The sequence below is a fragment of the Drosophila novamexicana genome, unplaced genomic scaffold (assembly GCF_003285875.2).
Source record: "Drosophila novamexicana strain 15010-1031.04,08,12 unplaced genomic scaffold, DnovRS2.1 tig00000308-arrow-arrow-pilon, whole genome shotgun sequence".
In the NCBI taxonomy this organism is placed as follows: Eukaryota; Metazoa; Arthropoda; class Insecta; order Diptera; family Drosophilidae; genus Drosophila; species Drosophila novamexicana.
Window position 1 is genome coordinate 1826963 of NW_020824799.1, and position 13379 is coordinate 1840341.

The 13379-nt window shown below is 43.7% G+C and overlaps 3 protein-coding genes across 3 annotated transcripts in view; 2 read left to right on the forward strand and 1 right to left on the reverse strand.

Annotated features, from left to right (window-relative positions):
• LOC115759657 (choline O-acetyltransferase) overlaps positions 1-12582 on the forward strand; it is a gene marked incomplete at its 5' end in the record, with an annotated part of 30383 nt that extends 17801 nt beyond the window's left edge. The window contains 8 exons of the mRNA XM_030700646.1: positions 2362-2441; positions 4490-4681; positions 8298-9059; positions 9128-9477; positions 9915-9972; positions 10033-10182; positions 10252-10452; positions 10680-12582. Of these exons, the coding sequence (XP_030556506.1) occupies positions 2362-2441; positions 4490-4681; positions 8298-9059; positions 9128-9477; positions 9915-9972; positions 10033-10182; positions 10252-10452; positions 10680-10877 (1991 nt within the window). The remainder of the gene's footprint in view (positions 1-2361; positions 2442-4489; positions 4682-8297; positions 9060-9127; positions 9478-9914; positions 9973-10032; positions 10183-10251; positions 10453-10679) is intronic.
• Positions 7264-8280, reverse strand: LOC115759479 (vegetative cell wall protein gp1). The gene is made up of 2 exons (XM_030700412.1): positions 8030-8280; positions 7264-7966 (listed from the first exon to the last, which is right to left on the reverse strand). The coding sequence occupies exons 1-2, from the start codon at positions 8034-8036 to the stop codon at positions 7359-7361; spliced, it is 615 nt and encodes a 204-aa protein (XP_030556272.1). The 5' UTR covers positions 8037-8280; the 3' UTR covers positions 7264-7358.
• Positions 12583-12899: 317 nt separating the features above from the next.
• LOC115759576 lies at positions 12900-13345 on the forward strand. The gene is made up of 2 exons (XM_030700544.1): positions 12900-13065; positions 13121-13345. The coding sequence occupies exons 1-2, from the start codon at positions 13059-13061 to the stop codon at positions 13342-13344; spliced, it is 231 nt and encodes a 76-aa protein (XP_030556404.1). The 5' UTR covers positions 12900-13058; the 3' UTR covers position 13345.
• Positions 13346-13379: the final 34 nt, after the last annotated feature.

Here is a 13379-nt window from a genome sequence, read left to right on the forward strand (position 1 = left end):
ACAAGGGGCAGCCGACAGTCAGACAGTCGACCAGGCCAGGCCAGGTTGTGGTTAATGTTATTTCTGCAAAGACAACCATGACACCAGCAAGAGTAAGGAGGAGGGCTCAGAGTGCGCAGAGTGCTCAGTGCTCGACAAGAATCATAGCCTAGACTCAGCTGCGAGTTGTTAGAAAAATATACACGCTATTTTGTTTCTTGTTCCTCCCTCTTTACTCTATGGAAAATGGACTCTTGCATAGCTTCGGTTTTTATTATACAATCTCTATTCTTAGCCTGCAAATATTAATTCCAGTTTAGCTACCTACATGCCCTGCATACCCTACATATCCAGCTTTTATAATCTTCGAAAATATACCTAAGAAAAAAGTTTAAAATCGCAAGAATAAATTTATTTTATATTTATTTTTTTATATTTTCTGCCTGTCGCATACCTCTTCCCGAAAAACAGCATACCCTCCTCATCCATTTTCACAGGGTATAATTACAACTGGGTGGGAACAGCAACAATAGAGCGGATGCTCAAATTGGTGCCACGTGACTTCATTGTTGGGCGAACAACTGTATATAGTTGTAAGCCCCCCCCCCCCCCCCCCCTCTCCACCACGCCGCCTTCCACCACCCCTCCAGCTAGGAGATGGGCCATCTTTGGCCAGATAATGAAAAAAGGATAATAAATTGCATTAAATGTGGCCGCGCTGCGGAAAGGGAGGGGCGGCTGTTAGCCCGTTTTGCTTTTATCATGATTGTCGTAAAACCATTTTTATTAATAACATTATGATTGTCATAAGTAGACCCGGAACAATCCCTCGACGGAAGTGCGAAGGCCCATTCCCGCATTTTGAATTAGTTGATGTTTTATTTGCTGCCTCTCGGATGCGTGTGTTATGCTGTACAAGTCCAGAGCCTCATTTATCTGGCCAAAAGCCAATAACGGAAATTGCCGTCTCTCTGGGCAACCGGAAGTGCTTACACACTCGGCTTACAGCCGGGCCAGTCAAAACTTTAAAGGACACCCGCACACAAAAAGGAAGCAAGTAAATGGCAGGCTCCTATTTCAAGTAGTTTTAGTTTTCTTGCCCAATTTATTGCATTCCTGCATGACGGAAGCCAATAAATTCTTGATGAGCTTTCGAAAATTTTAGCACAATAGACAGAACTAGCTGGATTTGGACAGAGTTCTTTAAAGTGGACTAGATAGATGGGGTAGATAGATGGATAGAGTTTGGATAGATAGAATAGATAGATGGATAAAGTTTTGTTTAGATTGATAGGGTAGATAGATAGATAAATGGGGTAGATAGATGGATATAGTTTAGATATATAGGATAGAATCTATCTATATATCTATATAGGATAGATGGATGGATAGATGGGATAGATAGATGGATAGAGTTTGGATAGACAGGGTAGATAGATATATAGGATAGATAGATGGATAGATGGGATAGATAAAGGCACAGAGTTTTGATAGATAGGACAGATAGGTGGATAGATAGGAAAGATAGATGGATAGTTTGGGTAGACGAATGGATAAAGTTGGATAGGTAAGATATAAAGATGGATAGAGTTTGGATAGATACTGTAGACAGATGGCTAGAGTTTCCATGTTGCCAAATTGATTTGCTCATTTCTCGCATTTGCCCAATCTTACCTGAAATTAAGTTGGCTTTTGGCTTAAACGACAACCTGACAAACAAGAAGTGCGATAAGCCATATTCCACTGCCCTACTGTCAGCCTATACGATAACGCATTTATTTGGGAGCTACCCAGCCAATGGCACTTGAACCTTCTGACATTGATGAACTACCTGGTTTTTATCAAGCATTCCGATATCGGATCTTAGATTAATGCGTCATTTTCATTAGTCAGGAATTATATTTTTGTTTTCAAATTTTAATAACAATACCTTTGTGCCTTTGTGATTGGGTGAGGGTGGGGGCATTCCATGTTATTAAAATTTTGACATATTTCGCAAGCTCTTTATCATACGGAGCAGAAAACTGCTCAAGATCTTGCAAGCAAAGGGAAAGATTGAACATGCTAAGCTTCTTTCAGGTCTCTCTAACATGTGTTGCCCCACCAATTTAAGCCACAATTTAATGCAATTGACTCTCGGAGAATATACAAATATTCTATAGCACGATAGAATCTACTATTAAATATTTCATCAAGATCGGTTAAGAAACACAAAAGTTATTAAAGCAAGAGTGTTTTGGCTGGCCTCGTGTTTGCGGCAGCTAGAATTTCTGTATGCATGTACACTCACACATTCATGCGCGTCTTCAACTAGACCCTCTTGAACTTATTTTGAATTCTCAATCTAACTTATTAATATTCGTTTTATTTTGATTTTTGTAGGATGGAAGGACTCGATATTGTCCATACCCAAGAAGTGGCTCTCCTCGGCCGAATCTGTGGACGAATTTGGATTTCCTGATGTGAGTGAAATGCGATTTAACAATTTCAAATTTCTTTGCAGGCAGCGTCAAATATTTGTACAAGGGCTCGACAAACTTGCTACTAGACTAATTCAAATACAAATACAAATACAAATACAGGAGCGCACGCACACACACACACACGCTTGAAGACAGACTAATCCTGTTTGTTATAATTACAAATGCAAATAACGAGCGCTTTTGTATGGCAACCGTCCTCTGGGGCAACCGGAACCAAAGACCAGACAGCCCCCACCCCCACAGTCCTTCCATAAACAAACATTCCACCAACTCCCCCCGCTCCCAACTCTCACCTGTAAAAGCACAAGAGCAACCCCCAAAAATACAGAGAGACAGACATCCAAATATGAAAAGCCTGGGAGGGCTGCTGTCAGAGTCAAATGACAGATGGAAAAGTTTGCTGCACACTTTAACTAAACACAAAATGGGAAAAGATGCAGAAGATTAAATACCCTAACATCGGAGATTTAACATAACATAGATATCCGATATCGTTTAGATTGAGATTATCTTAATGCAGCAACCTATTTCTGTGGAAAGTGCGTTCGACTTCAAAATAAATTATCTCGATAGTTATTTCTATAGTTCTATAGGGAGATATAAGACATTATTAGGAGTTTTCTATTAATTCCCGAGTATGGTTAAGATATCGCTATCCGGCTGATTAGTTCAATAGAAGATGTTTTTAATTTAAGTATCGGTTCGAGTTCAGTTAAGATATCGTTTCTTAAACTCACATAGCAATCCGATATCGTATAAGGATTGAGCTATCTTAATCTTGCAGCCTAGTCCTGTAGAAGTTGTTGAAAGGAATTTTTGTCATATTCTAGAATGCTTTCGACTCATTGTTTTAGTGGGAGTTATGTGATGTGATGGTCAGATATGGCTTACTCCGAAAACCATATCGACTCGTCACATTAAAACAGGCCAGAAAATAACTTATGAACATACCCTTTATTTTCCGATCTCTTAATGTGTGACAAATTGCGTGCCTTTGTTGTCATACCCTCTGCCAGGACTTAGGAATTTCAAGTCAATTGAATACAGAGTAAAGTTTCGCAAATTGAATAGCTATGCAGCATAGAATGTGAAAGAGATTTAACTGAATTGCAATAGTTAGATTAATCCTCAGACAGTTGCTGTAAAAAGCTCCTTTTGTCTATCACAAAATTCGGAATAATCGATACCGATAACTCAGTTGTTCACATACCCTTTGCCGGGACTTAATAATTCCAAGTCACTTGAATATAGAGAAAAAATGCAAATAGAATAACTATGCAGCATAGAATTTCAAAAGAGATTTAATAGAATTGTGATAGATAAATAAATTTTCTGTAAGTAACTCCTTTTGTCTATCGTCAAATTCGAAATAATCGATATCGATAACTCAGTTGGTCCGCTTCATAAATCGATAGCTAAGATTCAAGAATATTCACTTGAATGCAGACAAGTTCGCAAATGAAATACTAGAATTTGAAAAATATTTACGTGAATTGCGATAGATATATACAATTTCAGACAAACAGTTGCTGTAAATGGCAAAATTCGGAATAATCGATATCGATAACTCAGCTGCTGCGTTTCACAAATCGACAGGAACTGCCGCACAAAACTCACTTTTTATTATGAAATTGTGTTGGGCCACTGGGGAATCTCAAGAGCCGGAGCTCTCAATTCAAGTTGTCCGTGACAGGGCAAAGTAAATGCCAAGCAGCTCGCCCTCCAAGTTGGAGGAAGTTAATGCAGCACGCCCCAATGTCAGATTCATGCCAATCCCCTGCTCTGGCTCCTTTTCCTATACTCTACGCTTTTTATTTATTCCTTTTTTTTGTGATTTGAAATTTGGGTCCCTGGGGCATACACTTTTGTGCCCGGCTAGAGCAGGGACTTTTGTATTTTAACTGCCATTATGTCCTGCATATAAATGAGCAAGAGCGAAAGAGGGAAAGATGAAGCCAAATACAATTTGACAGAAGTTCCCAAAATAGAAAAAAAAATAATAAAACTGAACCCTTTCTGGCTTTCAGACTCTGCCGAAGGTGCCTGTCCCACCGCTAGAACAGACCATGGCCGACTATGTGCTCGCCCTGGAGCCCATCACAACGCCGGCGCAGCTGGAACGCACCAAGGGCATCCTCAAGCAGTTCCTGTCGCCGCAGGGTCTGGGACCCCGACTGCATCAGTATCTGCTGGACAAGCGCGAGGCCGAGGATAATTGGGTGAGCTCCTATTGCTGCAATTCTCTGAATACTTGTGTGACTGATTGACTGATTGATTGACTCACTGATTGACTGATTGATTGACCATCAGTACCGGCTGGACAAGCGCGAGGCCGAGGATAATTGGATGGGCTGGTTATTGATGCACTTCTCTGACTGATTGACTGACTAGTGTCGCAGGGTCTGGTATCCCGACTGCATCCGCTTGGCTTTAAATTCATTGAGAAGAATGTTAATTAAAAAAAAAAGATCTCTTTCTTTTTACAATTGGTAAAAGTTAAGCGCAAAGAAAACCCAATTAAAATATTTTAGAACCCTGGCCGGGTAATATTTGCAAAGGTGTGTATGTATGTCAATCATTGCACTGTAAAAATTTTATTCAATTTCAAAAGCAAGTGCACTTAAGTATAGTTTAATACATGTGCACGTGGATAATGTTTAGTAGGATTATATATTCTTAGGTGGCGACAGTTGGTGGCCCGGGGACAATGGTGCCGGCCGTGGGCTCCGGAGTGGGCGGCGCGGGCACATTGGGGTCGTTCGGGGACGGTGGATTGGGTATGGAAATCGTGGTGCCGGATGGCTCATTACCATCGACCGTGGTGCTGGCACCCGTAGTCAGAGTTGAGTCCGGATTCGCAGTTGTGGATGCAGCAGTTGTGGGATCTTTGGTGGTGACCGTGGTCGGGGCAGCCGTTGTTGAATCACCTGGTGCCGCAGTTGTGACCGTGGTTGGTGCAGCCGTAGAATTGCCTGGTGGTGCCGCGGTGGTCACGCCGGACTCGCTGATGGGCTCACACTTCAGACCCAGCTTATTCTCTTCGCACGCGACGGCGGGTATGTAATTGGCACAGGATGTGCACTCCTGCAGCACGTAGCTGAAGTAACCCGTTGGCGCTTGGCATTTGGTTAGGACTGGCTTGCCCGTAGTGCAGGAATAGTAGGAGGTCGGATCCGCGTAGCTGGGCAGCTTGATGCGCTGATTCGGCAGGCAAACGGGAACGATATCTGTCGTGTACTCGGGCGTGACGCAACTCTCCTGGGCCCGGACACTGATGGCCAACAGTCCGGTGACTGCGATTAGAACTGAAAGCAAATGTTGGTGAGATCCTCTCCAGGCGACAACTGGCAGCTGCTTACCGGCTCTCATATTTCTGCTGCTGCTGCTCGACGTCTCGCTGGTTGCTTGTGACTGCTAAACGTGGCCCGTGACAAGGCCTTTTATGGCTCCGGCTCCAACTGTTGAGGTATTTGTAATCAGCTGCCGCGTCTAGATTAATTCTTGTCAAAATCAGAATTCAATTCTATGTAACCGGGGTAATCTTTGGCATATGTACTTAGATAACGCGCAGCACAAGACTTCGCTAATTATTGTATAATCGGAACTATATTTCCCCATTCCCAAGCGCCCAGCTCTTCCCCTTGCCAGGCCAATTAGCATAGCTGACATTCCCCCTTCCCCAATCTTCTGTGAGTTGAATTCATATCAGAAATGTTTCCGCTGAATTTTATCATCTGCTCGCTGCTAATAACATTTCGTATCTGCCCCCGAAAACGACTTTATTCATAACCCAACCAACATGCTGGGCGATAAATGGGGCTCTGTCTTTCTTCGGAAATACAAAGTGAACGGAAATAATTTTAAGCGAAATTCCGCGCGATCTTTCATTAAATTAGAGCCTGGATCATAGACTTCAATCGAGTATGCGACAAATTTGTTAAAAATTAAAAAGTGTTGCATTCGAATTTCCCATAACTCAATACGATAGAACCCTAAAGAATTAAATACTCAAATGGAGTCAGTTCTGAATTAAATATATTCTTTATTTTTAAACAAATTTTCTATAGTGTTAAATCGAGTGAAGAGGTAGTGCTGCTTGAAAATGCATTTTACAGGGTATATCGCAGTCGCTCACACTTCCAACTGTTCGGTTTTTCACATTTATAAAATACAGCTACCAAATGGAATGCATTTTTAGTAGAAAATCTTCACCTGCCGAATACTTGTCAATTTCTAGTTACAATCATGAATTAATTAAAAGTTTTAATTTTAGTAGAAAATCTTCAATTATTCGGGTATTTGCGAGGTATCTGCTAGTCGTGCATGCTCAACTGAAACTCTTACACCTGCCGAATTTGTCGCGATTTCTATCAATTAAAAGTTTTAATTTTATTGAAAAAATGTCCAAGTATTCGACTACTGCCCAGGGTATCTGTTAGTCGTGCATGTTTAACTAAAACATTTTCACCTGGCCATTTCTAGTAACAATTAAAAGTTTAAAATTTAGAAGAAAATCTCCAAGTATTCGACCAGATACCCAGGGTATCTGCTGGACGTGCATGCTTATCAAGAAAACACTCACCTGCTGAATTCTTGGCAAGTTCTAGTTACAATTATTAATCAATTAAAAGTGTTCGACATGGGGCAACAAGGTCCATTAGCTAATTGATTGATTGATTGATCTATGTGTGTGTGTGCGTGTATGCGTGGATACACATGTTATTATGGAACAGGCACTTCCCCATGGCTAAATAGATATTTGTGGAGCGATTGCAGTAAAAATATTTATTTGGGTGTTATTTAGAGTTTTGAATGAAATTCCGCTTGTTGAACATTAATTTTAGTTGTTGATTCTCCGGGAATGGAACTGGAGCTGGAAAGGAGACGCCTGCCTCTCTAAGCCGAGCTTTGGGTTGGGGGCTTCTTCTGTGCCTTGCTGGGAGGCGTTGGCTTCTTGGCCGCCTTGGGCGGAGCCGGGGCCGCGGGCTTCTTGGCGGCGGGCTTCTTGGGCGCGGCAGCCTTTGGCGGCTGTGGTGCGGTCGGTTTCTTGCCGGGCTTGGGCGCCTCGACGGCCACGGTGGGCGGCGTCGGTGGCTCCGTGGGCGGTGTGGGCGGTGTGGGATCGAGCGGCAGCGCATGCACAACCTGCTCCTGGGCGGGCTCATGGGCATGAATGGGCTGCACGCCGCCAACGGACGCCAGCACAGGCGGCGCCTCGTCGACCAGGTGCGTCGTTATGGGTGCCGCCGTCGGCAACACATCCATGGGCGGAGCGGGCACATACAGAGCTGGGGCGGCACACTGCTGCAGCACAAATGTGAAGACCTGGCCGGCGGGACAGTGCACAGTCAGCTGGCTGCCGTAGACGCTCTGGCAGACATAGTACTCGGAGTTGCTGTAATAGCTGGGCCAGCGTATGCCCACCTCATCCCGGGTGCACTGCAGCTTGTAATCGATGCGCGCCTGCGCCAAAGCCAAAAGGCCGAGCAGAGTCAGAGCGAACACTGGAAAGTGGAAACAAATGGAAATGGGAGTGGAGGAAGAGGAAGGAGCCGGCGGCTGCTCACCTTTCATCTTGGGTGGGTTTGGTATCCGTGGAGCTGTCCGTCGTGGTTAGATGAAACTGTTGAACTGACTTTGCCGAGCTGCGCCGGGCATTATTTATACGCACATCTTATCAGAGATCTTTCTAGCTGATGCGATCTGCCTAGATGCCTTATCAGACATTCCTCTGATAATGTGCCTCCCCCCAAAAATTATAAGTGGGCCGCGCCCAATCTACCGTCCGTGCTAATTGAATTTGTATTCATAATGCGCTTTCCATGTACTCCGCAGGCTTACTATTACTGGCTCAACGACATGTACATGAATGTGCGCATCCCGTTGCCGATCAACTCGAATCCTGGCATGGTTTTTCCGCCTCGCCGCTTCCGGACCGTGCACGATGTGGCCCACTTTGCGGCCCGGCTACTGGACGGGCTGCTCGCCCACAAGGAGATGCTGGACAGCGGGCAGCTGCCGCTGGAGCGTGCCGCCTCTCGCGAGAAGAATCAGCCGCTGTGCATGGCCCAGTATTATCGCCTGCTCGGCTCGTGTCGTCGTCCGGGCGTGGAGCGCGACTCGCAGTATTTGCCCAGGCGTGAGCAGCCGGGCGAGGAGGATCGCCACGTGGTTGTCATTTGTCGCAATCAGATGTACTGCGTCGTGCTGCAGGCCAGCGATCGCGGCAAGCTCTCGGAGAGCGAAATCGCCTCCCAGATCCTGTACGTGCTCAGCGATGCGCCCTGCCTGCCCGCCAAGCCGGCGCCCATCGGCCTGCTGACAGCCGAGCCGCGCACCCAGTGGGCTCGGGATCGGGAGGCGCTGCAGTCGGACGAACGCAATCAGCGCAATCTGGAGCTGATCGAGACGGCGCTGGTCGTGCTTTGCCTGGACGAGCCGCTGGGCCGCAATTTCAATGCACGCGGCTTCACAGGCGCCACGCCCAGCATGCATATGGCCGGCGAACGGGACGAGACGAACATGGCGCACGAAATGATCCATGGTGGTGGCAGCGAGTTCAATTCCGCCAATCGCTGGTTCGACAAGACCATGCAGGTGGGTCAGCCCGAGAATAATCCATATTTTTCCTGAAGCCTAATTCACTTTTTTTCCCCCTTCGACAGCTCATCATCTGCACGGACGGCAGCTGGGGCCTGTGCTACGAGCACTCCACCTCCGAGGGCATCGCCGTGGTGCAGCTGCTGGAGAAGATCTACAAGTCGATTATCGAGCAGCCGTTCGATGACAACGGCCTGCCGCAGCATCATTTGCCGCCGCCGGAGCGTCTCGAGTGGCATGTACCAGCCGAGGTGCAGCTGCGCTTTCCGCAGGCCGCCGTCAGCGTGGACAAGGCCATCGACAATCTGGACTTCTACGTCTATCGCTACAACGGCTACGGCAAGAACTTTGTCAAGGCCTGCCAGGTCAGCCCGGATGTCTACATACAGCTCGCACTGCAGCTGGCCCACTACAAGTGAGTATGCGTGTCTCGAACTTGAACTCGAGCCCTGATCGGACAATTCAGTTGCAACCAACTCGAATACTCAATTGATTTTACTACCTGACACGTATTTCCGAGTCGAGTCGACCAACTTAAGTCTTCGAATAACGATTCACAAAATTCAAAGACTGTTCAAGTCTGCAACATGTTTGACCTCGAGCTAAACAATACACTCATGTATGAAAATGAACACCCGAAATGAAGCGAGTTTTTCTTTTACGATTGAATCGTATTTCGGTCGAGTTGCAGTTCGAGGGATTCAAGTTGTCTCTTGACTCACTAACAAAATTAATTGTAAATAAGTATCCGAGGCATGCATCGGTTGACTCAGAGTAGGGCCCAGGTTCAATAGCAAGATCTGAAGGGGAATAGTAAATAGTTTATCCTAAAACGAAATGAATTTCTTTCAGACTTTACGGTCACCTCGTGGCTACCTACGAGAGTGCTTCCACCAGGCGCTTCCTGCACGTAAGCACATGAATTCTATTATATTCGTATTCCATTTTCTAATCCTATGCTCACCCTTAGGGTCGCGTGGATTGCATACGTGCCGCCAGCACGGAGGCCTTGGAATGGGCCAAGGCCATGTGTCAGGGCGAAGGCGCCAATGTGCCGCTGGAGAGCGATCGTGAGGATGACGAGGAGGATGCCCGGAAAGTCAAATTTAGCATTTATAGCGTGAGTATTCCATATAAAGCTGGTCGAATAACTAGGCAACGTTTGTCATCTTTCGAAATCCTTTGACAGAAGGAGCACTTGCGGGAGCTCTTCCGCTGCGCCGTCGCCCGCCAGACAGAGGTGATGGTCCGGAATATACTGGGCAATGGCATCGATATACCATTGTTGGGATTGCGCGAGGCCTCCGTGGAGGTCACCGGCGAGCTGCATGAGCTCTTCACCGACGAGTCCTACAAGATATCGCAATGCTTTCTGCTCTCCACCAGTCAGGTATTCCTGATCCTTGACCAGCTTTGCACGCTTAGCCCGCACCAAGCACTAAGCACTTCTCACTTATCTATTGTCCTTGCACCACATTTCTCTTAATGCTTAACTTTTGCACCAACAGCACCAAGAGCACCTCGAGCTCCACACGTAAGCCACCTAGGTTTAAGCTCTGCAGACCTATCTCTGCGATCCCATTTGATCTTTGTCGCGTCTGTTTGCCATTCCAACAGGTCGCCTGCAGCACGGACAGCTTCATGGGCTACGGTCCGGTGACACCTCGTGGCTATGGCTGTTCCTATAATCCGCAGCCGGAACAGATTGTCTTCTGCGTGTCGGCCTTCTACGCCTGCGAGGATACGAGCGCCTCGCGCTATGCCAAATCGCTGCAGGACTCGCTCGACATAATGCGCGACCTGCTTCAGAACTAGATGGAAAACGAAGCGAAAAGCAACACAACAAAGCAAACATATCATTAAATGTACCTTAGCAACAATTTGTCCATGAAGATCCGAAAGGATCTCCCTAACTATACAACTAAAGAAGGAGAAGAGGAAAACCTTGAAGGAAGGAGAAAATTATATAGAGAAGAAAGGGAAGACCAGAGAGGATGATCAAGTTATATTGACAAGATAAGGAAAACCCTGAAAGAAATAGCAAATTATATAGAGAAGAAAAGAAAAAACAGGAAGAAGGACGGAAGGAAAACCTTGAAAGAAGCAGCAAATTATTTAGAGTCTTCGGTTAGCCGAATAATATATACCCTTGCAGACATTCAGCAGAATTTCCATCTAATTTTCTAGGAACAACATTCCATTGTATGATTATATAGATCTTTCAGTTTATTATTTTATTTTCTTTGGTTTTTTTCTCTTAATTTAGTTTGCTAACCAATCCTAAAATGTTATGATCTGGGATAAAACACACTGATCTATTATAATATTAATCCTAGAGCCTATAATATAACTTATTTAACTATTATTTTCCTTGAGAATTAGTTGTAGAATCAATAGACTTCATGGGTCTAGAACTCTATATACTGTTAAGTTTCATAGGGATAGGCGGCATGCAAAGGTACTTCCCCATGTTATATATGATTTATAAGGTCGAAAATTCCTGATTTGTAACCAAACAATTCCGTCTGCAAGGACATACAAAATACCTATGTAAACCGTAGTTAACTAGCGTCCACAAGACGTCAGCAGTTCTTACAAAAAAACAAAGAGAAATACTTTTAGTGTTGTACAAGTCATTTCAATCAGATACGCTGATTGATTTGCACAACTGATGTCAATCATCTGTTAAGCGTTATCATATTGAAACTCATTTGCTTTAACCCAAACTATTAGTAGATATATGACAAAGAGAAACTCTGGTCAATTAAATGTTTTAGAGCAATTTTATGCGCAATTGTTAGTGCTGTTAAATGAACAACAAAAATATATATATATCTGTATGTGTTAGTTAATTGTGCAATATTATTCTATTAGCTTGGCTGTCCGACACGAATTTCCGAGGCATGGCTATTAATTTGGCCGCCACTGTGCGCGTGCGCTCAAAAGTATGCAATACTTTTTGTTCGTTGTGTTTTGCATTATAGAAAAAATGTTATTAGAAATTGATGTTGCAAGTATATTGAATAGTCTATAATAATCATATTAAATGTTTTTTCTGTTGCTGTTTTCAATCAAAAAAAAAATATCTATAAATTATTTTAACTATATGCTTGTTAGAGGGAGCTGAAAAAAAAGGCTTTCCGCTATGATTAATACTACAAATATTGTTGAAGTTGAAGTTAAAGTTTTGTTAAATAAAAAATTAAAAATCATTGTACGTATATAGACTTGAAACGTAACAATACATATCAATAAATTTATATAAAGTATTTAGCCAAAAAAAGGCAAAGCATATCAAATGAATGAAACGAATATTAGAAACAACTACAAAAATCATATACTATATATATATACTACATATTTTAGCCGTATCTGTTCTATGTTCTTACTATGTTATACATTCACTCGATGATAAAGATAAATATACCATGTTATACACAGGAGAAATTCTTATATGAAAATGTTAAAGGGCAAAGGTTTATATAAATAGCGAAATATATATATATATATGTATAGTTGCTGTGTTCATTGTTGCCATATATATATATATATATATATATATATATATATTTTATGTATTCGTTGAACCTATCTAAACTATTATCTGTTCAATATATATATATGTCGTTAGGTTCGCATTTCGTTCCAAGTTAATGCATGCGAAAAAAAAAAAACAAAAACAAAAAGAAAAAAAAAAGAAATCACAAAAATAAATCGAAACATTGCATTCAAAGCTGTCGACTACTAACTTGACCTACATATATATATATATTATATATACTATAGAATATCTAGTATATAGTCTAAAATCTAGGTTGGATTCCCAGAAGCGTCGCATATCCAATATTGAACTTATTCCGGCTGCGATAAGCTGCCGCAGATAAGCGCCTGATTAATTGATTTTTTTTTAATTAATTAAAAAATAGCAAAAACCCGTTGTCCATAAAAGTCTCGCATTGCCAGCTGCGTTCCAACAGTCAACGCCAAACAACCAATATGAAACGTAAGTCGCCGTCAACTTAAACCGAAGGATTATAAATCTATTGAAATCTTTGCAGTACTCCACTTGCTGCTCAGCCTGTGCCTGGCCTTTCTGCTGTGCTCCGTGCCGCTGATCCAGGCCCAATCGGTGCCCACCATTGCGACGGCGGCGCCCACGCCCCCAAATGGTGCGCCCGGCGCCGATTCCGGTGAGGATGCGCCACCTATGCCATCCATGCTGACCACAGTAAATGTGCCCACAATAGACACAACCTACGGCGATTACGCTGGATCAGCTTGAATCCTTACGGAGTCAGGATATACGCTCGGCGTATT